We start from the raw sequence: 24,789 nt of genomic DNA, 5'->3' as shown, positions 1-24,789 counted from the left end.
AGGACAAAACCCGAGAAACCATCACTATAATCCGTGCGAACATTTAGAAAGTACTTACAATTTGAGTATAAAGTTTATATAGCAGACGAGATCTCGAGTGGTCTAAAATAAGTGCGTCTGAGGTGTCGGAGTTTGTGACGTTTAAGTCCACTTAGCTGGAGTGCTGGGAGTTGATAAAGTTTCATACAATTGAAGAAGCTTGAGGTTGTTAGAGTAATTTCACATGCAATTGAGGAAATTTTGGGACACCCCGGCTTCAAGCGAAAATAAAACTGAAACAGACAAGTATTTTCCTTCCAGTTCGAACTTCTGCAGTCATCTATTCGACTCGCTTAAGACTTAGTCATTCTTTTAGAATTCATTTGTCAGGGACTAGCCACCTACCTTTTAAAGCAGCAAATAAAAATAGTATCGGACCTAAAACGAAGGCGTATCTCGTTTTTTCCTAGGCACTGTTGAAGACTAGTTTTCACACGTTACAGTTTTACTGATTCGCTATAAGCAATACCAGTTGTATACAAACCTGAATCTTTACACGATTGCTTTAAGTATTAGTTGCCCTTGTAATAAACCAGGTTTTGTTCTATAGTTTTGTTTAGTGTTTTATCATCTTATGGCCCATGTGCGACTGGTGAGATATTAAATATATCTATCCTGGTTCAAAATATTATACCTGGACTACAACTTTGGCCAAAGCAAATTAAGCAATCCTGTTTAAAATAGTTGCACTTCCCACATCCCTCCTGTGAGCCAACAGTTTTGTCCCACTCCCCTAGCACTGTTCAGTCATTGACTAGATACAAAACGGAGCCATCCACTACCTCTCGCCAAAATGACTTGAAAGACATTTGCTAACGGACACGGAGCGCACGATTTCTCTGGTGAAGGAATTTATACTCTGCAAAGTGTAATCTTTGACTGGACTACTACCTCTTCTCTTTCTTCCGAAAGAAGAAAGTCCCAAACTATTTTCACTTGCAAACACCTCAAGTGCACTTATTTTGGACCACTCGAGACCTCTTCTGGTATAAAGACTTAATGATATCTAAAGTCCACACGGACAGTAATAATGCCTTTTCGGGTTTTGGTCTCTGGGCCAAAACGATGCTGGAGCAATGAGTCCTCGAATTTGATTTGCGGGGCCCCTGTCCTGGCTGTGCCTGGAAACTGAAGGCGACGCACGTCGTGAAAATAAACTTGGAAGGCGACACACGCCATGAAAACTAACTTGAAGGCGACACACGCCATGAAATTTAGAAGGCGAAACACGCCATGAACACTAAACTAGAAGGCGACACACGCCATGGAAACGTGGGGGCGACACGCGACATACAAATCAGGAGGCACACATGCCATGAATGCTAAGACGCTACGGTTGGGTTTAGTGCGAGCTGGCCGAATGTGGTCTAGGGCGAGCAGGGCCAGCCGAAAGCGGTCTGGTGACGAGGGGGAGCGCATTATTTCGCGCTAAAAGGCTCGCTTCGCTCGCTGGGAGCCTGTTTGCAGGCTAATTAAAGACTAGCTGTTTAGTGGAAGGAACGGGATTTTTGCCGGTAGCAGGAACTTCAGCTGCGGCCTCCGTGGCCGAACAAGGGGCTTCCAAAACGTCAGGAGGAATAGCAGCAAGAACGTCGGCTATAAGGAAAGTTGCTCAGCGACGGAAACGTGCGAATAACGCAAAAAGGGAGCTCTGTACAGACCCCTCGGGGCGTGAACGCATAACAGAACGATCTCAAGTGCGGAGGGCGTATAAATACCCTGCTCAATACCCATGGGTATTACGAGGGTCTCTAGCTCTGGAGAAAAAGTATGCTAATTTATGCAGCACGCGTGGCCATTCCGGCCCAATCATATAATAATAATAATAATAATAATAATAATAATAATAATAATAATAATAATAATAATAATAATAATAATAACTACAAAAGATAACCTTGCTAGGTACAGCACACATTTTGAGGAGGGTGCTATCAAGCTAAAAACTGGCTATTCCCTAGTGCCCCAGGACCATGGTTTGGTCTCAGCCCTAAGGACTCTAAGCAAACATTATGTGAGGACGATAATAATAATAATAATATAATGATAATACTGTTTATTAGTGGCTTATAAAAAATTACAACTGTAAAAATTCTTAGGACAATATATATGTCAGGGAAATACTAACTTACAAACAAATTACAAATAATGATAATAATAATAATAATAAGAATAATAAGAATAAGAGTAATTAAATTTATATAGCGCTAATTATATAAAATATTCATAAACGCTTTACATTTTAAAACATAAAAATATAAAATATACATTTTTATAAAAATTTTCACTAAAAATAGCAAAAAGTATGATGTCAAACAGGAAGCAGTTCACTGTTACCCGCGAAATGTTGACCGCAGTTGCACGTCAATTGTCAATAAAGTAATTATTTGTTTTGCTATAGGTGATTATTTGTTTTGCCATATAATAACAAATCACTTAATGACTGGTCCCTTGAGATTCTCGGTAACAAAATTCACTGTTCCCCTCGCGACCAGTCATTAAGGGCTGAATTTGAATTATGATTATTACCTACCACCAGAACTAGTGGAGTCTGGGGACAAGGCATTAGCTGAGTGTGCTAAGTAGGAATCAAGTCCTTCGTTTGTGTTCTTAGCGACTTGGTGTGGTACACATTCTACATAGCCAGAAATTCCGAACCGCTGGGGAGCTGGAATTCCAGACCTCAAAACCAAACAAGCAAAAAACAGAAAATTAAAAGAACTAAAGACTCGAGCACAGAAGGCACTTAATTTTGTTGAAATATTTGGCCTGGATTTACACCTTTTGAAACTTAAAGACCCTAACAGCACTGATAGCTTTCCTATAGACTTCTCAACTACAGATCATCCTAATCCGCAGCAAAAACATGGGATTGTGGCATCCCCAAAATCAAAATATGAAAAACTTCATCCCGATGACAAAAACACAGTGGAGAGTATACTCTTTTTAATGGATAAATTTGGAGTTGGGGATGAATTTATTCATGAGCTGTCAATGGCTGTTGATGATTTTCATTTGATAGTCAAGTCAAGTCCAGTCCAGTCATCTTTATTTTGGCAGGGTAGCCCCATCAGCTATAGGCTGGTATCAAAAGGGGCCCTGCGTAAAATTAAGACTACATGATAAAAAATTCAGAATTTAAAATTACCTCAAACAGTAATGTTAGACTTTTTCCCTTTACAGTTTCTGCTGCTGGTTATGGGGCTAAGTGCAGCCAACTCAATTTACGCATACTTATGGTGTAAGATACACAAGAAGGATAGGTAATTAATTAATAATTATTAAAAATTTGTCTTAATATAAATGGTTGATTTCAAATAAAATTGAAGTACCTTGAGAATCTCAGTCATAATTTTTATTAAATTAATTTGGATCTCTACTTTTATTTACATTTCCAACTAGACTGGTGACACGTCTAAGGATTCTGTATATTATGATGCCATACCACTTAAGTACACAATCCATTAATTGTTCGAGTTGTCAACAAAGAAGAGTGGTGAAAATTACTGTTGTTGCCATAAGTCACTCCATGTCATCCCACTGGATCACATCATTCTGGATGAATTGCATTTGATGTTAAGAATCACAGATATTCTGCTAGAAAACTTAATTGAAGATGCAATGCAAAGGTATGACAAGGAGAGCTCTTCCTCTACCACAAAAAGGTCAGTGGAAAAGTCAGAACATCAAAACCTTATAGGGGCAATCAACAACTGTGGTGTCACTTTCTCAATATGGGAGAAGAGAAACGCAGACGGCAAGGGTAGTGGGACCTGGATTGGACTAGCCTCATGGGAGATGACAGGAAAAAGCTCTTAAGAGAGCTTCCCAAGAGGCTAGCCAGTTACAACTGTTTACAAAAGAACACATGCCACATGGTCATTCAATTATGGAAGGAAGGTACAGTTTAAATTCTACACAATTTATCTGTTCATAAAGTAATCAATTGAGATAACATCACAGTCCAAGTAATCAATTCATCCCTATCAATCATTACATCCCAATTTAATGACAAGTTGGGCACTTAGCTGTTTTTACTTATCTGAATATTTTCTTGTCTTGATGTTCTGTCTTTGGGACTTTGCAGATCTGTACTTCAAATATATTTCCTCATGGGAGCCATTCTCTACAGAACTATTTTGAGCACAGGTACAAAACAATCCATTACGACTTGAAACTTTATGTATTTCTAATTTATGATATGTACATGTGTTTTGAAATCCACAGATAAAAAAGTGGATCACGAGTTTTACCAAACTTGGAGACAAAAGAACAGGCTACAGAAAAAAGCAAGTCACCTGTTACATGCATGCAGCAGCATATCATATACTCCAAATGGTAGAAAAAAATGACAATATAAAACAGTTCAGTGGTAAAGGTAAAAAATGTTGAAAAACTGTTTACTACTCTAAGCAGTTGTTTGGCTAGCCTTGAAATTTATGTATGATTACATATTTATTTAAGTGACATCATGTTACCATTTGCTGCCACCTATTGGTTTAGGGGTTGAAAAAACAACGATGATGCGAGACGGATAATACAGAGGAAGAGCAACCATAATGATGATCCAGCTGAGGTGCTACGCACTGTGTATAGATTGGAAGCTCTGAAGCACAGTGAACAACAGCATTGCAAATACACAAAAAGGGCCCAGGAATACTGGGATGAACCTATCAAAACAAAAAGGGGAAAAAAGAGGGGAGTCAGCGACTTAAGGAATATGACTCCATTAGCAGTCTCCCCAACTGAAGAAAACGTATCTAAAAAAGATAAAAAATCTAAAGAAAAACAATGAAAACCTCAACAAAAGAGAAAGAAATAAAATACTTTAATTTTGAAAATGTAATTTTTTTACATTTGCATTCAATGTTGAAATGTACACTTACTGAGGTAGGTGAAAGGTATGCATACAAAGATAAATGTTCACGTACGAAGCAATGTGCCTTTGACAGATTTGAATGTACACTTACAAAGATTTATGTACACAGCCAACAAAGTTAAAATTTACAGAGTTTAATGAACACTATTAAAGATGTATGCACAATAACAATGTTACAATTTACAGAGTTGAATGTACACTTACAAAGATGTATGTACACTTAAAAAGTTTATGTGCCTTTTTAACACAGAGTTGAATGAACACTTGTAACAAAGTTGAACATACTAATAAAGATGAATGCACATTTGAAGGTGAATGCACTTACTTGGTCAGTTGAATAGCTCCACACATCGACCTAAGATACCCTCCTCTGACTCCCACGAGGCTTCGTAGGGCGAGTAGCCCTTCCATTGCACCAAATATTTTACCTTATTAAATGACAGGCAAGAAAGGCTCGTGCTGATTTCGGGTAAACACTGAATTCAGTTAATATCAACCAAGCGAGCACGTGCGAAAACAGGCACTACAACCAAACACTTACCGTTCCATTTGTTTCCCGTCTTTCGACGAGCCTTTCAACTTCCCAATACGACGATCTTCTGTGCTTGATTATTTTTGGCTGGCCAAAGTCGGTGTCCGCGGATGAAATCGAATTTAACATCGAGAAGTAATGTACGGGTCCGCAAATGATCCCAGGACCGCAAATAATCCCGGACCGCAAATAATCCCGGACCGCAAATGATCCCGGACCGGAAATGATCCCCATTTTGGACCGCAAATGATCCCGATCAAAAAATAAGGAATGGCATGGATGGTGGGATGGTGTGGATAGAGAATTAGCGTACGTGAATACCGATGTTTTTATTTAAGCCATCTTATAATTATAATGGTTTACAACTTGATTTTTTTCCGATACTTTCGACTAAACTTTGTTGCTAACTACGATGTTATGAATATCACCACTCAATCATCAAAACACGACTTGGCTCACATTTCTTTGCAATTCTCAGTAAAATTATGATCAGTGCAACATACGCTACATATCCTCCTTTGTTACACATTGATATTTCGGTGTTATGGTTAAATCATATTTTATCAGCCATTAACGCCACTCGTCTAAAGTTTTAAACTGAAATATAACCATGAAGCAACTATTACAGAAGACGCTGTCACCTGAGTAGACCCACAAGCCTACAACGCTTCATCACTCTGTAAAACACCTTGTGTGTAGCACTGGAAATTTGAACAAATTTATTTTATTATTTTTCCTTGGTCGTATTTTGGCTTTAATTCCTCGGAAATGACTACCTGAGTATTCTAAGAAGCCAACATTACAAGCTATAGTTATGAAGTTCAGCTTCATGACCACGCAAGGCCAAGGCTTGCACTTCGTTTTGACAATTAGCTGTTTGATAGATGTTTGATACTATCGCCACCGGGATTTCGAGAATATTTACAAGTATGTGTTTTTCTAAGACTTCTAATTCAATAGATCGTCTTCACGTGACGTGTTTTTATCTTCATCAGGCATAAGAGGCGGTATATTTATATCTGTTTACAATTAGCGTGCTTCGTTTGGAAACCAGAGCAATTTGAATTTCAGAGTTATGGAGCCTGCGTGACACAAGGCTACGATCGAGTTTGTTGAAAAATAAATACTTATCTCATGATTTTGAGCCTTTTTAGAAGTTAGAGCATTAGGAAAAGTGCTTATGTAAATGCTTGTTTGTTTAGTACTGATAGTCAGTCGCCTAGAAAACCAAAGTAAGTTCCAGATGTTTACACTATATTCCGGCCGCCATATTGGTGTACCACGGATGTACACCAACATGGCGTTTTCTTACTGGACTCTGTAAATTTCTGGGAAACATTTACGACGAATATCTGACGTTTGGGGAAACGCGCAGGCCTAAAACTTGGAGAAGTGTCTTATTTAGTTATCTTCTATAGCGTACATCACAACTTCTTAGCTTTTTCCATTGGTTGGTTTTCGATTTATTATTTCTGTTATTGCGTGACAGTGAAAACGAACTGTACCCTTCGAAGAACAAAACAGCAATTGTGGAAAGTTTTTTTGCAAAATGATAAAATATGTTTTTTAGTTCATTATTTTTGTACATGTTCTCACCTTCCTCTGATATAAATCCATGTCATTCCTATTTTTTGATCGGGATCATTTGCGGTCCGGGATCATTTGCGGTTCAATTTGGGGATCATTTGCGGTCCGGGATCATTTGCGGTCCTGGGATCATTTGCGGACCCGCACAGTAATCTCTCGACGGTCTATCGCGCGACCCCATTTTGGTTTGACTACTGTACAGCTTCCTCTGTCACAGACGGGCCAATCACACGTTAGCTTTATTGACACGCCGACATGTGAACTGGCGCATAACAGAAATAAGCATCACCCACTTTGGTTCGGAATTTCTGGCTATGAGTCAGTCAACCGTTTTTTTTAAGACTTGCGTTGTGTTGTTGTTGGATAAAAAAAAAAATCATTGAAGCAGTTTTGAAAAGGAGAACTTTAAAACCATGGTTTTCCGTCTGAGGTTCCGGCGGCGTTGTTTACGCTGTTTAGGACCCATAATGGTGGCCATATTTCTGCTATCAAGTTATGTGTTCTTTCTCGGTGTACCGTCAAGCTCTTTAGCAGATAAACTCCAACAGTTTCAACCTGTTGGCAAACCTGGTGCTCAAGAACTTGACAATATTCGAAAGCAGGGCTCGATTTCCGCAGTGGCTAGCCAAATTCACGAACTCGAAAAGATTCAAAATGTTCAAAAGCAGTTGGTGGAAAACGAACGAAAAAAGCGACAAAACTTAATTGTTGTCGCTCATGGTCGATCTGGTTCGAGCTTCACGGGAAATATTTTCAATTACCATCCGTCCGTATTTTACTTGTTTGAGCCTTACCAAACCGTGGAACGCCTTCATGGAGGAGTAGCGCCTTTTAACAGAGATTACCAAGAGAAAAGCTTTGAGTGGATGCAAGGTGTTTTCCAGTGTAAGTTTGTGTCGCCTAAACATGCTAAGGATATCGAGCATTACTATCGAACAGTAACAAGAAACTATCCAAGAGACGAGCAAGCTAGCATTGCTTTGTCCTCGCCGCCTTTTTGCCGTTACAATGTTACAGATCCAAGATGGAATATTAAGGATTGCCGAGGAGCGTTCGATCAGAAGACTTTGGAAGAAATCTGTCAAAAGAAATATAGCATGACTGTTGTGAAAGCTCTGATGGTGCGAATGCCAAACAACAGTGTGGGACAGTTGATTAATGTGTGCGATTCTTCGGATGATATTGATTGCAAACTGCTATTTGTGGTCCGAGATCCACGAGGGATTGTTCCTTCGTCCAAAGTGGCGAATTTTTACCGGGAGACGGACAAAAATGGCCTGACGGGGACGAAGAAGTTCGCATATGAGAACTGCAGACAAACTGAATTTAACCTAAACATCACCAAACAGTTACCTCCGAAGTGGAGAAACCGAGTCAAGTTATTACGTTTCGAAGATTTATCGGCAAACCCTTCTAAAATACTTCCAGGTTTATTACAGTTTGCTGGTTTACCGATGGACGAAGCTGTTAGTAACTGGCTTTATTTAGCGTCGCACAAGCCGGAGACGGAGAGAGAGCAGAAGGCAGCAAAATGGAGGCAAGATTCTGCTGAAAGAGCAAACAGATGGAGATTAAAAGCTCCACCAGATGAAATCAGCATTGTTGAACGTTATTGTGGACGCTTGATGAAAGTTTTGGGATACAAGCCGCTTGGTAATTCGTTTGAGCTGCAGAAAAATCTAAGCGTGGCTCTTTATAAAGATAATTTCGAAGCAGTGAGATGGTTTGAGTAAGTTTTTGGTAGTTGGGGGTTAATTTTTGGGCTTAACTCCAGAATACCCGGCCACTTATTAGCATCTCATCTGTTTGATTTCCAGCGTAAGCCATGGACAATTACGTCCTCTAACTTTTTTGTCGATTAGTGGAGCATATTTGTCACATTCAGCCGTAAAGTTGCATTTCCACAAAGACCAGGCTACTTCGACGTTAGTCGAACTCAACACATCATCCCAGGGGATTTTCTTCAAATCACTGCAGAAATTAGTTGGATCGTATTTAGCATAATTCCTGCACTTTATCACACGAGGTTGTTCTTTGAAGTTATTTATCTTTCGAACTGAAATTAGCATATCATGATCACTCAGACAGGATTCAGCAACTACGGCTCGAGAAATGTTTCGTGGATTTGTGGTGGCAAACAGGTCAATTTAGATGTCGCTAAAAAGTCATTTTATTATCATGGTGCATGCACATTTAAGGTTACCGTATACCTTCAGGGCTGTCTCACGTCCAAGCGATGTAGCGCGTCCGGTTTAAGCTGTAGATACCTAAACCCCTATATCAAATTAAAGCTTATAGAGCTGGCTATCAAACCATACCAAAAATTTCGAAATATAATGAAGTGCCGATTTTTTCACGGCCACTAAATGCGAGCGTCCTAATCAGCTTTTGGAAGCTACAAGTCAAAGCGAATTTTGTTTTTCGCCAATTTATTTTTTTCCTCGGTTTCAGGACAAAAAGCGCTAAAAAAGCATATCTGCGTTTTGCCACATTCAATTGCAGTAAAAAGCTACAGAACATTTTCAAAATAGGATTTAACAAATGTGAAGTGATCGTACAAAAATTGCTCTCGGAGGAAAAATATTTCGAAATAAACAATTCGCAGACACTTTTTTGTTTTTTATATGTTAATCTAGCTACTGTCCAAATTTGAGGGCAATCAAACAAATCCCCTTTGAGTTGTAACTCTTTAACGTGTCTGCTTCAAGCGAAAAAATTTATTCGAGAAAACAGCGCTAAGAAAAATCTCTTGCTTCGCAAACAAACTCCGCCCACAAACGCCTTCAACTGGGTTCTCAGATCACTGAGCCAATCAGCGCTTGGAAAATTTACTAAATTAACTCGCGGTGAAATTTACGCGTGAATCTCGAAAAAACCCTTGTGTTTCTCAATGCGCTCAAGGCGGAGAGATACTTTTTCTGTAGCTCGGTTTTTCTTGAAGCTGGTCTGGCAAAATGGGGAAGACGAAAAAGGATACGAACGCTAGAGTGGCTGGGCGACGAGAACAAACTGAACAAAAGAAAGCGCGGCGGAGCAAATGTGCATGGATAATATTCCAATGGATCTCAATGAGTTGGGCGATTCATCGGTATCGGACTCAACAAAAGAGTCAATGTACACGTCGTTGTTATAGCTGTCGAGTTCCCAAACTTTTACAGAATCTTTCTCTACTCTTGATTCGATCTTTTTGCCCGCTTGATACGATAGCTAAAGCTTCATCCGCGAGGCCAACTTTCGCTTCTTCACTCATTGATGTGTTTTCATTCGTTCTTCGCTTTTTCGAACTGGTAAACAGAGTTTTCCGTGGTCCATGTTTACTTATAACTTAATAGAATTACATCTAATACGAAAAATGCTTGGATCTGAGTAGCCAGCCAATTCGTGGTATCCATATATTCCCGCGAAAGTGGTCTCGGTTGATTGCGCACACGTTATAGGGCTGTCAATCAAGAGGGAACTTTTACTTCCGGCCGTAACGTAAAACCTCCATTTCTCCGCCAATATTGAGTTTTTTTCAATTTTGTTTTCAGAAATTAGAGATTACTCTTCGACCATTACTTTGAACCAAAAATCCAAATTTGAAGAAAATTGCCGATCTGAAGGTATACTGTAACCTTAATAGCCTTCCAACGAACATAAAGATTTTGCCACCTAAGGAACGTTTCAAGGCTATCTCCGATTTTTTTTCTTAGGTTATTTTTTAGAACATTTTCAATTAGATATCCAATTTTTATGAGAACGCTACTACCTTTTTAAGCTTTTTAATTTTTTAAACATTTCGGCGTATCTTTTAAAGTAGTTAGTTTTTTATAGATATATATTACTTATACATGCTCTTTTTATTTTACGTTATACAGGGCCCCCGTTGATACCAGTCCTGCGACTGAAGGGGTCACCCTGTTTAAATATCGATTATTATTATTATTATTATTATTATTATTATTATTATTATTATTATTATTATAAGAATAGCAACTATTGTTAGGCTAAACTCCAGAATACCCGGCCACTTATTAGCATCTCATTGAATAAGAATAGCAACTATTGTTATATACCTCGTTCTTCAAAGCCCACCGACACATGTAAATAAAGTGGCCGGGTATTCTGAAGTTGCTCCAAAATTCGACCGTATTCTCCTTGCTGAATGTGGCATCCTGGAATACCATTTCAGGTCCAAAAATTGGAGCAACTTCAGAATACCCGGCCACTTTATTTACATGTGTCGGTGGGCTTTGAAGAACGAGGTATATAACAATAGTTGCTATTCTTATTCAATGAGATGCTAATAAGTGGCCGGGTATTCTGGAGTTTAGCCGCCATAGATCATGACGGGGCAGATGAACTCGTGTCTCTTACGAAGCGTGAAAAAAAAAAATCTGTGAATACTAATGAAGAGAAAAACAAAAAACAAAAACAAAAGAACCAAACCGCAAGCGAGAACAATGTACGTAGCTTCAAGGGGCAAGGATTTCAAAATCTGCTTAGTGACAGATAACATTGTACATTTGTCCGAAAATGACAACATTTAGACCTATTTTGACGCAAGTCGTGTCCGTTTAAGGCGTCACGAAAAAAAGTGACATTTAGCACCTCGGTTTTCAGCGGAAACCTCAAACGGCAATCTGCTAGACGTCGCGTGACCAAGCTTGGAGTGCAATGCTCAACGCGGGGTTTCAACGCCTAGCGAGAAGCAGGTTTTCGCGTAGGTGATCAACCTGAATGTTTTCAATCCTAAATTTCTGTTTGTGTCACGTGCTGAGTAAGAAAATCAGTAAACCATTCTTTTTCTTTTTACTGCTGAACAAATTTATAGTACTCAGTGCCTGTTCAACCCAAGTCCGTTCGGGCTGCCTGTAGCAAGTTGCTTTGATAAATAGACCTTATCCACAGTAGTCACTATGCTGCGGTTTTCTATTTGTAATGCAAATTGGCCACGCGGACTGCCTAGGGGCAAACATTGGAATGAAGACCGTTCTTGTAAAATCGGCCCGGCTCAATAGTGGAATATTTGTGCCGAACTGATTTTTGAGAGCCAAATTATGGAATATTGTTTTTGTTTCTACGGTTAGTTTGGAAAAGTAAATCGATAGCCTAACATGTTTACTTTAAAAGTCATTTTCGTTTCTAGAAATGCCGAAATTAGAGTAGAGAGAAATAATTGGAAATCGTTATTTAAGGGAAATTTATTGAGAATTATATGAAAACAATTATATTATTCGCTCTCTATTTCCATCGACGTGATGGCTGATTCGGTCTTCCGCCTCATCAACTCGTTGAGAGTGAGTAATCGAATTGTTAAACAGAAACACGAGTGGAATTCGAAGTTTTGGGAGAACGAGAAATGTTGCGGGACTACGTGCGGCAGGTGAGCGTTTCCACAGCTTTTTCGAATTCTCCCAAACTTTCACGAGTGTTTTATAAACTTGATAGAAACAACAGAAAATGTTTTATTTTCTTTATTTCCAAGAAAGGACTATCGCTGTTTACACTGCTCATGTGTTTCGACTTCTCTTTGGCGCGCTGTTAGTACTTCGAGAGCTCGTGTTTTTCCTGTCTTTTACAGTATCGGGTCAGTACTGAAAAGAGCAGCTTTTATCGCGTTAAAGGCTAAATAAGCGACGGGTCTAAGAGGCTCTATCTACTAAGAGTATAAATTAAGTAGTTACTTTACATTTATTTATCCAAAGAAGGCACTGGCGCGTTGCATTGTTGACTTTTCTTCCGACATATTTCTTGCAAAATCGTCTCTTGGAAAGTCCCTTTTATATTGCCCGCTAATATTGGGCATAGTTAAGTTTGTTACAATTTAACTAGAAAAAATAGTGAAACCACACGCTGAACAATTGCATGTTCACACTTGGTCATTTTCTGAGTTTCTGATCCAAGAAAAACAAATCCTATTTTCCCTTTATGGTTAATTATTGCACTGATCAGGCTTGGCTAAATCTATATATTAACGCTTGCAGCAAGCACTGCTTGTAAAGTTTTGCTGCTATCGTAAATTTTTTGCATGACTTGAATGGTTGCGTTTGTTTTCTATTAAGTTCGCTCGCATTTGTTTTTCTTGTTTACAAACATTATTTTTAATCGACCTTTGCTCTAACACTGCATGAGATACCTGTCAGAAGAGCTTATGTTGTTAAAAAAAATAGTGTTACTAATTTGTACATCACGATCGTATAAAAGCTACAATTGATTGATCTCTGTTACTAACAAAACACACGCCAAAAAGGAACAAAATATCGAACAGTAAGTTAATAAAAAGCTCTTGAGGATGTGTTGAATTCCGCAAATTGCACCTCGTTAAGGATCAGAGATGTGTGTTTTTTTGTTCAGACTGAAATATTTTTTTGAGTGTCATTCGTTATCGGCATTTCTTTTTCAATAAAAAATGTTGTCCAGCACAACCATGGCAGGCTTCTAAGAAATCTCAATCAACCATCTCTCCATTCATGCAATCGTCACTTCATACAATCCTAAAGTATTTAAGGTACAGGCTCATAGTTTATGTGCCCCTAATATTTTCAAGTGGGTACAACTAAAGCATTGAAAAAGCAGGATGGATTCTAGTAGGACAGTCCAGGTGTATTTTGAATCAGTCAGCCTTTAATACCGCGGAATATTTCGGTATATGCGGTGTGCTCCGATTTGTATTAGGGAGAATTCGGACCAGACCTACCTACATGCTGTCTTGGCTCTTTGTGTGCAACCCACCCCACTCCTCTTGTCCTTTGCCTTTATGACAGTGATCTCCAACACAGAGAAACTGATAAGCGCTGGAGATCCCTACCTTTGACCCGGTTTGACTTAAATACGTTCTTCATTATGAATTAATTAAAAACGCTGCTCTTTGAGGTCATTTCCTCCCTTTGGAACTAGCATTTTTGACATTTTGTCGATAATAATATCTTAATGTCTTAGCCCACAAAGCTAACACAGGTTATCAAACAGCTGAACGTGCAAATATTCCGCAACTTTTGTGTCTTGTGCTGATGATTTTGACGAAAAAAAATCCCAGCGCAAAAGACCTATTAACCAGTGCTATCACAGTCACTTCCAATATTGTCCGTCAAAAATAATCAAAATGAAAGTTACCTTTGCCATCTTTTTCTGTGTAATTCTTGGCTTTGCCACTGCCAAACACTTGATCGACGAAGAATACAAAGGTTTTGAAACTGCTCAAGACCCGAGTCTCGCTCGCCAGGAGGGCACTAAGAATGATGATCCTGAACAGATGATGAGAAAAAAGCTTTTTGACCTAACGGTACGCTTATAAGACAAATAGATCGCATTTAATTTGATTGAGGTGTATATTCTTTCAGAATCTTACAATTACATAATGTAGTTAATGGCTGCAACTCGATGTTTGATTTGGAAGCAAGGAACATCCTATGGCAATCAAAATAATTAACAATTATTGGACGGGGTTGAGCAAAATATCTGATTTGTCCGGTGACGAGCAGGTCAATTTTTAATTGATCTGCGAGACTGACGGTATTTTGCGATAACCGAGCTCAATAATTGTTTTATCATTTGATCATCAAGATTGTTTTCGTATTTAAATCACTTTCTGACAGCTCAGGGTAGCGATCTGCCATTTTTCCGAGGGCATTTTTCACGGAGCATGGTAAAAAATTACGCATGAGCAGAATATTTGTATAGGTAACCACTAATCACATGATTTCGAGTGCAATTTGGAATAAATAAGCACGAGTACATTTTTCAAAGGCTAGCAAAATTACGGGCGAGTGCAATTTATAGTCTTTGAAAAACTTGACGATCTGTATGGTTTAGGCTGAAAAAGATTTGATAACACTCGCCTGCGGGTCGAGTTTTCAAAGCATTTCTAGTTCTCCCAAACCTCCACCCCGGTGTTTCGATTCTATTTAACACCTTGATGACGAGCTCGAAATTCGAAGAGCGAATAATCGAGAGCGGATAGTACAAATCTAAAAGTCGGTCAAAACTTTATTTAGGTCCTCTTCACAGACACTTCGAAAACACAAAGAAGCGACCGTCGTTTTCTTAGCAACCGCACACTGCTAGGCTACTCACTGTCTATAACAGAATAGATAGTGAGTAGCGTAGCCAATCAGAGAACGGCATTCGTGATGGAACGTTAGCCGGTAGATTAATAAACTCGATAGAAACCCCGGCGAAAATCTTTTCTCCTTATTAAGTGACGTGCGGGAAATCAATCCAAGTATTTCCTTGCAAGTGTTGGCCTTAGAAAGGAAATGTCCCCGGGATCAAAGAATTTTTCTTTCCCTCTACCGTGTCAAACAGAACATGATTTAGTTTAGATCAAGATGCTTCCTGAGAAACATGTCATAATATTTAATTGGTTTAAAATTTTTGGTGAAAATGAACTGCTATTGTTGTCCGAGGTTTCACCTGCATAATAAAAAAATTCTGCAAGCTGTGTTCGAATTTGGGGTGTGTTTGTTTACCGGGGAAATTTCCCCTACTGCTACTTATAAGATTTCTTCCTCTTCAGCTATATATCCGGCTACACCCATAATATTTTCCCCGTTTAACCGGAAGATGTTCTGTGCCGCTGACATGCGTAGACTTGTGTAAGGTAGTGTTGGCCATAGACTGCAAGTAGGTTGTCCCTTCTCCGCGTGCGACACGAAGCAAAAGACTGCAGAACGATCGAGCGGAGCGAGGGAAGCACGGGCGGTGAAAGAAGCATTCGTGTATTCGCCGCGCTCGCAAGGGAAAGAAAGAGGGAAAGAAGAGAAGGGAAAGACCGCTCGCAATCTAAGTTTAGGTCGGCATTGTTAAAAGGGGGGAGGGGGGGGGGGGGCTGTGCTAACCTTTCCTTAAATACCACAAGCGTACCGTTTCCTCAAGAGTATATATATTGATAGATAACCTACAGAGATTGTACACCTTCAACCGAGTTTACCAACTGAATACCTCCGCGTCTTCAATTTATTGACCTTTTATTCTCTTGTACAGCAATAGTTAGAATTGCTGTGAACAGTCACAACATGACATAGCAAGAAATTCTAAAAGTTCGTATTATTGATCGAAAGTCTTTCAAACCAGAACTCTGGCCCTAATTCTATGTCGAAACTTATTAGCAGTTCGTGCTTTTTGTAGTCAGCTGTCTTTGACTGATATTAATGAAACAATTACTTAGTGGGCCTCGCCGGTTTTCGGTATCGGCAAAATTGACCGCTAGACTAATTGTCTTTACGCTTATTCATGGCAATTATGCTTGGTAATTGATTGCGAAAAAGTCCCTTTGCCTTGTCATCCGGTTTCCTCCCTAGCTAATATTCTCCAAAGACTGAATAATAACGGTGGAACAATTGACTGCATGTTAAAAGAGCTTTCAATACGCCACTGAAAAGAAAAAGAAAAAAACGAGCCTCTCTCTTAACTGAAATCATTCTTTTTCGATTGGGTTCCTGTTTTTAACGTTTTCATGTTATGTTATACAGAATTAAGACATTATTGATGGTTCAGCATCCGTGATCTGTAGATAAGTTTTTGAGCTTCTTGGATTGCCGGAAACAACGCTCTTGTTGTCGATTAAGCGTGTTCCCTTTTAGCGCCTCTGTTTCCGTCCATTATGTGAAATTTCCCTGCTGAAACAACATATTTTGAAACTTTTTGGCAGTTTTGCATTTTAATGGTTTACAGGTTCTGTTTTGAGCTGCCAAGTCGGGTTGAGAAATGGTTTGATTTCCAGTAAAAGACTTCTCTGACTCCACCATTTGGACGCTCTTTTTCCAAAACAATTCCTGTTATAACATGGCGAGATGGATTGTTAACAATGTTATGCGATTGTCACGCCTTTTCAATGGGAAACGGGCTCTTCACAATATCATTTCCGGTCCACCTTACACCACTTTTTGTTTATCATTTTTTTCGTCCTCTGGTCCTCTGTTTGATTTGTGTGACTATCACTGAATCTTTAAGCCTAGGCCTTTAGAGGCATATTTCGATCGTCAGCTTAAGGATGTTTTAAAAGAAAAAAGAAAGAACGACCGACCGACCGTTTCGCGTGGAGGACGGCGTCTGTATCTGGGTAGCAAAACAGGAACTTTTAAAAAAACATGTCACGCGGTATTAGTTTCGGGAGGATAATTCCCTATGAGTCAACAATATTCGGTTTGTGACGTAACGGCTTGGTAATAGCATTATATTAACCCGCAACGCGATCCTGAATTGCTTAGACAGGATAACATTAGGTGTTTGGAACAGTTCAGAACGGATCAGTGTCCCTGAGTAGAACAGTCTGACGATGAAAACACTGCTGGTTATTCTGTGCCTAACTATTGGCTCAAACTTCGCCATGCGGGTAAGTAAACTGCGTGGTGCGTGAAATTAATGTCAAGCTCGGAACTTTAAAATTAACGGTTCGTCCTGTTTCCGTCCGTTCGCTGTTTCGGAACTGAAATTGCATCAAGTTGGAAAAAACTTTCCTGATTGTCTAACCGTGAGTGTATATACGAATCTTTTGCTTCCTTTCTATCGACGTGGCAATAACAATTCTTTGTTTACATCATCACATCTTTAAATAAAACTGATGCAAATGCAAGATAGTTGATTAGTTACAAGTCGATAGTTGATTTTCCGAAATCACTCATGTGAGTCAAACGGTCGCGCGTATGTCAGTTTAAATCAAACACCAGACATCAATATCGAAATCTCTCTTTGCTGTGTGAACCCTGCCTGATATTTTTTCAAAAGTAGGCGCTGTGGTATTGACTAGGAGATAATTCTCTCTTTTTATTCAATGAATAATTTGCAAGTTTATGTTCGGTCAAGGTGAGGTCATTGTTTACAATCCAGCTGATTTAAAGACAGTCTAAAGCTTAGTGTAACCACGGAGCTTGGAAAGTTAACTGTAATAAAGGGGTTGAAGTTAACATTTGCTTCAACCGATGAACTGGAATATTGAATTAAGTACACAGCAACTCTCGTTCAGCATTAAACTTACTCGTCTCATTTCCTTCAGTTATTACCTAACAGGAACGCTGTTACGATGATTTATGACCTCTATTAGGTTTGTCTGACTATTTAATTTATTAGACAATAACATGTTAATAAGACGACTAATTAATTAAGAGCACAAATGTAAACTCTTTCGCACAGATAGAGTTTTATGATTTTAACCCAAGCGTAAGTGGCAACTGAATTTTGGAGACTGCTTCCCCTTTTGATTTTAAAAATCCCAGGAAAAGGATTTGAAAATAACAACTCGGATCAAAATTTCGTGGCAAATTCTGGAACAGAGGAAAAATAAATGAAAATTAGGAGTTCAAACTTATTTCTATGACTGGAAAAATATTTAGTGTTTAGTTAAATAAACGTTTTCGTTAATCATCCTGTTTTCGTTGTTGAATGACATCACAAACGAGTCTAGAAATTCTTGAAAAGATACGAGGCATCGGAGTGTAATAAGAGTGATTTTTAACTTAGTTCTCTTGAAATGAATAATATAGCGAAAAAAAAAATGAAAATAAGAGGCAAGATGAAAAGAATGAGAGAAAGCACGTAAAAGAAGGCAGGAAAGACAGGAAAGAAGATTCAAAAGTGAATTTCATCACTGAAAAGTTTATCTTCGTGATCATGTTGACCGAGGTCATTTTCCAACACGTTTCAAGTATCGAATGCGGGATATCGGTGTCACGTATATACGAGTATTTAGTTGTTTGTCTTAGAGCTGTGTCCCTCTTATAGAGGAAAAAGACATGTAAAATCATGAAAGGAGAAAACGGTCTGCAGGGGTCATCACAGCGTGTCCGTCTTCCAGGGAGTAGTGTACAGGGACAGTTGACTGTAATGGCCTGTAACCGGTAGAACTGTATAATCCTAGGGGCGTAGCAAGAATTTTTTTCATGGAGTACGCACCTACTCCTACTACTCCTACAACTTCATAAATCCGGCAAAACATGGAAAATGTTGAGTATTTGGTAACTTGTGTTGTTTTTATATCAACCTTTGAGATAAGTGATAGTAGGTCGATAGGAGAGACTAGATGCTCTCAAACCAGTCGATTCAACTTATTAAAGACGATTTTCGCCAATGACGTTATATTTATAGCCTGCGTCGCGGACAATTTAGCCAAACCGCCATTTGAGACACGTCCGGCTGGAACGCAGGCTATATATTTATGGATTTTGGGAGGTACGCACGTGCGCACGTGCGTATATGGTCGCTATTTTAGGAAATTAAACTGTGAAACTGTCTGGGAAGAAACATCTCTACATGTTGCAGTTCCCCCGGCATGGGGGCTTTATATCGAAATAATTCCACTTGCATTTACCCTTTCATCGTGACAGGCGTTTCTTTCCTGTCATACCTCAGACTCGTTATGGCGTTCTCTTTATGGCGTTGTCAAATTGCTAAATTTACCCAATTTCCGAAAGTATGTGATGCAAATGTTAGATTAGATGAAAGTGGTATTTTCTAATGTGTAAATATGCTATCAAATTGAACGAAATCTCGAAATCATAGTCAGTTATCAAAACAGGATATTGTCTTAATGTCACAGTCATCAAATTCTCAGCGCGAAAATTAAAAGAAATGTTATGGTCATAAGTAAGGAGAGTTTATGTTGGTGTGACTGGTTAAGGACGATTAAGTGCTTACGAACGGTAAACTAACTAAAAAAAATTGGCCAATTTTTTTCAAGATGTGCCGACGTGACATTGCACCTTTAACTTGAAGTTAAATAAAATCTAAAAGTGCCGTCATAGTCAGTTCTCTCTTTTTTGCCGCGTCTTAGCACGTTTTCATGGCTTCACCGATCTGTCATTCTGCCACCGCGTGAGGAGGAACTCTTCTTAGCATCAAATGTTGTGAACCATGTTGTGTAACCTTCAGCTTTTGAAATCTGTTTCCGTTAAGTTACAAGCCAAATCGCGTGAAGAAAATAGAACTCCCTATCTATTGTAACCCACATAATTCTTAACGTTTCTTCTATGATTTCGCGAATTGTAAGTAATGTTTGTATTGTAATAAAAAAAAGAACCTTTCGTAAGAAGAATAATACAATTTCTATGTAATCATCTGTTTTCAGATTTTTAATGGCCTTTCCTTCTTGTTTCAGCTGCAAAAGAAAGTTATACCAACAGAACTTCGACGCGTAATGGCTAACGTGACGTCGTTGGACTCATTTCTTCGAGTAATATCCGTTACAAGGATGAGTCGTCTTCGGGAAGCTGTCTCAGCCCTAAATAAACGTGAAAAAGGTTCGTAGAACAACCGTGATGCATACCACTATGCCGGAGGAATTTGAAAACGGAGGTTTCACTCTGAAAACGCAGCAATTGTTTTCCGTCCACACTACACCGAAGGAATTTAAAAACGCATCGGTCACCGGTCATTTTTTTTTATTCCTGTTTGAGGAAACTCGAAGAGTGAAATCACATGATTATCGTGACGCCATCGTTTTCGAAAAGCTCCGTTTTCAAAATGCTTTCCGTCCACACGAAAACGCAAAACCGGCATTTTCAAATTCCTCTGGTTTGGAGAGCTTTTTCGAAAATTGTGGCGCTAGGCCTAACCGTAGAAATTAAACTGCGTTTTCAAATTTCTCAGGCGTATTGTGAATGGGGCCTAAGGCCCAGTTCAGACGCCGAACTTTTCATGAGCCGAACCAAATACATTGAATTAAGTACATGAAAAGTTCGGCGTCTGAATCAGTTAAGAACGGCTATTTGAATTTGGAACGGCCCAGCCGTTCTTCCCGCCTAGCTCAGCCGGGAATTTCGGCTTTGGAACGGCTTTGATTCAGACGTCGAACTTTTCATGAGCCGAACCTAATGTCTAAATTATTATAACGTATTTTACAGCAGTTTTTACTTTGCCTGAAAATCGCTGACATTTCGATGTGTTTTGGTTTATATTAAACTAAATAAAGTTCGGCGAATTAAGTTCGACGTCTGAATCAACAGGTGTACTTTTGATAATTTGGGTCGGTCCAAATTCGAATTAAGTTCGGCTCATGAAAAGTTCGGCGTCTGAACTGGGCCTAAGTGTCTGCAATTCTCGTTTACTGTCTGTTCAAGTTAATAACGACCAACAAAAACTTACTCACACGGGGAAATTGGGCGTTATCTTATAACAGGATGACATTTACATCTGCACCAAGCCGTTTTACTGGAAACCTGATCTCTGATAGACAGTGACATGACTGTATCTAGTGTCAGTGTTATATAGTTTTGACCCCGTAGTATCATATATTAGCATATGCCCAAGAAAATGGATTAGCAATTAACTTTAAAGAGGAACGCAACTATAGATAGCTACACTAGCCTTCAGACTTGAAGACGGTTTTTCTTTCAAAATTTTCCTCTATCGAACATCCCGGTCAGCGTAATCTGAGGGGAGTATTCCCCTCACCCGTACACTGAGGTTGGTGCAAATTTAACATCCCAGCACTCTAAAATCCCTTGGGTGAACCACTGTTGTTCCTCATCTCACTGTGGAAAAAGAGTTTAACTGTTCTTAATTGTGGATTTTGCAGCTGCTGGTATTCTGGCGAGGTTCAGCGAGAATTTAGAGTTCCCTGATCTTCCGTATGTTATTCTGGACAGCGCTCCGTGCGCTCCGCGTCCTGCTGTGGTGGAACTTCCCCAACCTGAAGGCTCGAGCTCTTTTTACTTTCCGTTCTTTGTGACACTACACCGGTGCGGTGGCGCATGCAATGACAGACCCTTTGAAACATCGTGCCAACCTGAAGGTAGGTGGAAAGAATTGGCTAATTAAGAGCCGCAATTGTCAAACTCATCACGTGCACTTAGCCTATGGTATATTAGAGCCGTTTCCTTATCACAAGTCCTTCTCCTTCCCCCCTCGTCTTCCCCCTCGTCCTCCCCTCGTCCTCCCCCTCCTCCCCCCTCGTCCTCCCCCTCCCTCCTTACGACAAGCATTATCGAGACCCATTTAGCAGTGTTGTATACCTTATAGCCTGCGAGCCGGCTCCTCGCGGGGAGAGAAGAGCCTGCTTGTGGGCTGTGCACTTCGTGATACCATTATGCTAAACTGAAAATCACTCTTTTACTTCCTTTTTGAATGTCGTTTTTGCCAGAGTGAGAGAAAAAGGTTAAGATACTTTGATTCGACGCTGGCAAAATCAGAGCCGCGAAATCAGGTGTATAATTACAATCGTTCTCTTGTTTTCCTTCGTAGGGAAAGAAGATCTAAACCTTGTGGTGAGCAGAGTTGCTTGGTCGTCCGCCAAGGCCGAGCTGGAAGAAATTTCAAACAAGTTTACAGCGGTCCGAGTGACGAACCACACTAACTGCTCTTGCGGGTGCAAGATCAAGCCTACAGACTGTGATAACAGGACACAGCAGTACTCTAAAGAACAGTGTAGTTGCCAGTGCAAACCGCGACCAATACCCTGCCCGAGTAACTTCCGCTGGGATCCTGTAAAGTGTCAGTGTAAATGCGATCCTACAAACATTGAGTCGAAGTGCACAAAGCGTTTCCAGTTTGATGAGAAAAAGTGTCGGTGCACTTGCAGCAAGAGACCTTGTAAACAACATCTGAAGTTGCGTGACCCCAAGACCTGCCTGTGTAAATGTCCGAGTACACGGTGCCCCAGCGGAATGACATTAGAACGGCGTACTTGCACTTGCCTTTGGAACGTTAGAAGAGTAAACGAGGAGCGTCGATAAAGGAAAACGACGTGGATGGCTGATCTGTTCTTCGGACACACACGTGATAGTATTTGGATGGTATAGTCGGAGGAAAACGAAGGATAGGGCACGGGGAATTAATGGAGCTCCCTCTCTACCCACCGTCGCTTTTCCACTCCGCTAGTCCCTTACTCTTCGGTATTCCCTACGATAGAAAGAACATAAGACAAAATCCAGTAGGAAATCGAGAAATTTCAGTTTTTAGTGGGCAACAACCTTGTACCAGGATAATTTTAAGTATAACCTTTTTGCATTTTCTGAAAGCTAAAGATATGAATAGTTACCCGTATCACGGCAACTCCAGAAACAATTTCCCATGTGGGAACTCGAGAAAATAAATTTCAAAGTTCAGAGAAATTGTGCAAACACAGGTAAAATTCCACCATCAGTTTCATTTCACCAGTACTTTCAAGTGTTTCATTTGAACTTCAAGATTCGTTTTCGACATCTGTTGTTGTTAGAAATGATTTCTCTTGGCAACATATTTAAAACAGTCGCACAGAAGTTCGCAACACGATGTAAGTAATCTCGGTACAAAGTTTTTGTCCACTTAGTTGTTACTCGAACTTCTGGTGGAAACCAAGTCTCTATTGGTAGAATTACAATATGATGTCGTAAAAATCGCTTTCTTAATCCCCCCACCACCACCACCCCGGTAAAAAACGAATTGAAATCAAGATCAATCTGGTAAATACGGTGTGGGTAGATGCATGTCTTAATAGAGAGATTAAGCATGACGTTACGTCAAACGGCAAACATGAAACTTTTGCCGTCTGTCTTCAGCTGTCTGTACAGAGGACTGAAAATATTTGTATTTGGGGTGAGTAGTAGAAGACTTTTTTGTATTTTTGTGTGATTTAGTTAAGGATTAAAAGAAAAGAACACAAATTCAGAGGTAATCTTTGCCGTTTGACGTCTGCCGTAAACGTCATGCTTAAACTCTCTATTGTAAATATAAACTACCGTAAACTGCCGCTTAGAAGTCTTGGGCCTATACAACTCGTCTAGGCTGTGGTAAAACACGACGGGCATTTGAGAACACGAGGGAAATGTAGAAAACACGAGCTACAGGGTCGTGTTTTCTGTGGCTCGTGTTTCCTACATTTCTCGAGCGTTCTCAAATGTCCGGATTGTTTTATCACAGTGTAATACATGGCTTAGGCTTCTTCATTTGCTTAATACACAGAGCTAATATGGCAAAAAACAATAAAACACGCTTTTTCTATGTTTTATACTCTGACCAATCAGAGTGCGCGCACAGGGTCCTATGTATATTATAAACCTATATATACCTTACTTCACATTAGGATGGTAGGACAAAGTAAGAATGTAAGACAAAGATAATCGATAGACAAAGACCACATACCGGCATGCACTGGAGTCGATAGATAGAGTAGATAACCAAGAAATTACATGATGTAAAAGATATTTTTTTAATCGCAAAGAGTTTATAAAATGAATAAATCAATAGAGAGAAATCTGCTCGGGCCTCTTTAAGCTGAAAAGATGAACTAGTTGTTTTCTTGTTGCGTAAATTTCGGAATCTATTTTTTGCAGGGGAGGGGTAGCCAAGGACGCTACGAATTAAGCAGCGATGTTATGTCCTAAAATACCCCCTCGACAGCTAAGTACCCCGACATTCCCGATGTAAAGCATAATTATTTAGCATGTTAAGGTGGCTCGATCGGATTTTTGAATGACGATACTGTTCAACTTTAAGTGATCAGAGCAGGACCATTATCAATCCAACAGAAAATCGAACGTCAATGGTGTGCTTGAGAAAGATGAAAGTTCCAAATGACACACGTTTTACTAAGCTCTGAATCACCATGGCAACGTCATGACGTCATACCCCAATTAACACGAGACCGGTTGAGTAACTTGTCATTAACTGGAACAATTTTGGACATGCGAGTGGGTCCGACTGGGACTTATATAGCCCGAGCCGCTAGACGAGGGTTAAAATGAGCTATTAGAAGGGCCCAAAACATATTTATGCCCGCGAACAGAAGCTGTATTACTATTATTATCACTTTGGCTGGCATAGAGAAAAAATAATTGAAACAAATGACAACAAAACAGTC

The 24,789-nt window shown here is 39.6% G+C and overlaps 2 protein-coding genes and 1 pseudogene across 2 annotated transcripts; all 3 read left to right on the top strand.

Moving 5' to 3' along the window:
* Positions 1-1,771: 1,771 nt before the first annotated feature.
* On the top strand, positions 1,772-4,882 carry LOC145497534 (uncharacterized; annotated as a pseudogene).
* A 361-nt stretch (positions 4,883-5,243) lies between these two features.
* LOC145496735 (carbohydrate sulfotransferase 1-like) lies at positions 5,244-11,889 on the top strand. Its single transcript, XM_081476470.1, has one exon. It carries the CDS (start codon positions 7,451-7,453, stop codon positions 8,768-8,770), a length of 1,320 nt encoding a protein of 439 aa, XP_081332596.1. The 5' UTR covers positions 5,244-7,450; the 3' UTR covers positions 8,771-11,889.
* Positions 11,890-16,482: 4,593 nt separating this feature from the next.
* On the top strand, positions 16,483-24,591 carry LOC145497418 (uncharacterized). The gene is made up of 4 exons (XM_081477225.1): positions 16,483-17,352; positions 20,110-20,251; positions 21,529-21,744; positions 22,194-24,591. Exons 1-4 carry the CDS (start codon positions 17,296-17,298, stop codon positions 22,682-22,684), a joined length of 906 nt encoding a protein of 301 aa, XP_081333351.1. The 5' UTR covers positions 16,483-17,295; the 3' UTR covers positions 22,685-24,591.
* The last annotated feature ends 198 nt before the right edge of the window (positions 24,592-24,789 follow it).

This window comes from Orbicella franksi, chromosome 9 (genome assembly GCF_964199315.1).
Source record: "Orbicella franksi chromosome 9, jaOrbFran1.1, whole genome shotgun sequence".
Lineage (NCBI taxonomy): Eukaryota > Metazoa > Cnidaria > Anthozoa > Scleractinia > Merulinidae > Orbicella > Orbicella franksi.
The sequence above is the reverse complement of the archived record's forward strand: the minus strand, read 5'-3'. Positions and strand labels throughout refer to the sequence as shown.

Bases quoted from the DNA above. Each gene is read 5' to 3' on its own strand.
- LOC145496735 (XM_081476470.1), top strand. From the start codon at position 7,451: ATGGTTTTCCGTCTGAGGTTCCGGCGGCGTTGTTTACGCTGTTTAGGA.
- LOC145497418 (XM_081477225.1), top strand. From the start codon at position 17,296: ATGAAAACACTGCTGGTTATTCTGTGCCTAACTATTGGCTCAAACTTC. The intron at 17,353-20,109 runs GTAAGTAAACTG...TTCTTGTTTCAG, and splicing joins GCTCAAACTTCGCCATGCGG to CTGCAAAAGAAAGTTATACC. The intron at 21,745-22,193 runs GTAGGTGGAAAG...TTTCCTTCGTAG, and splicing joins AACATCGTGCCAACCTGAAG to GGAAAGAAGATCTAAACCTT.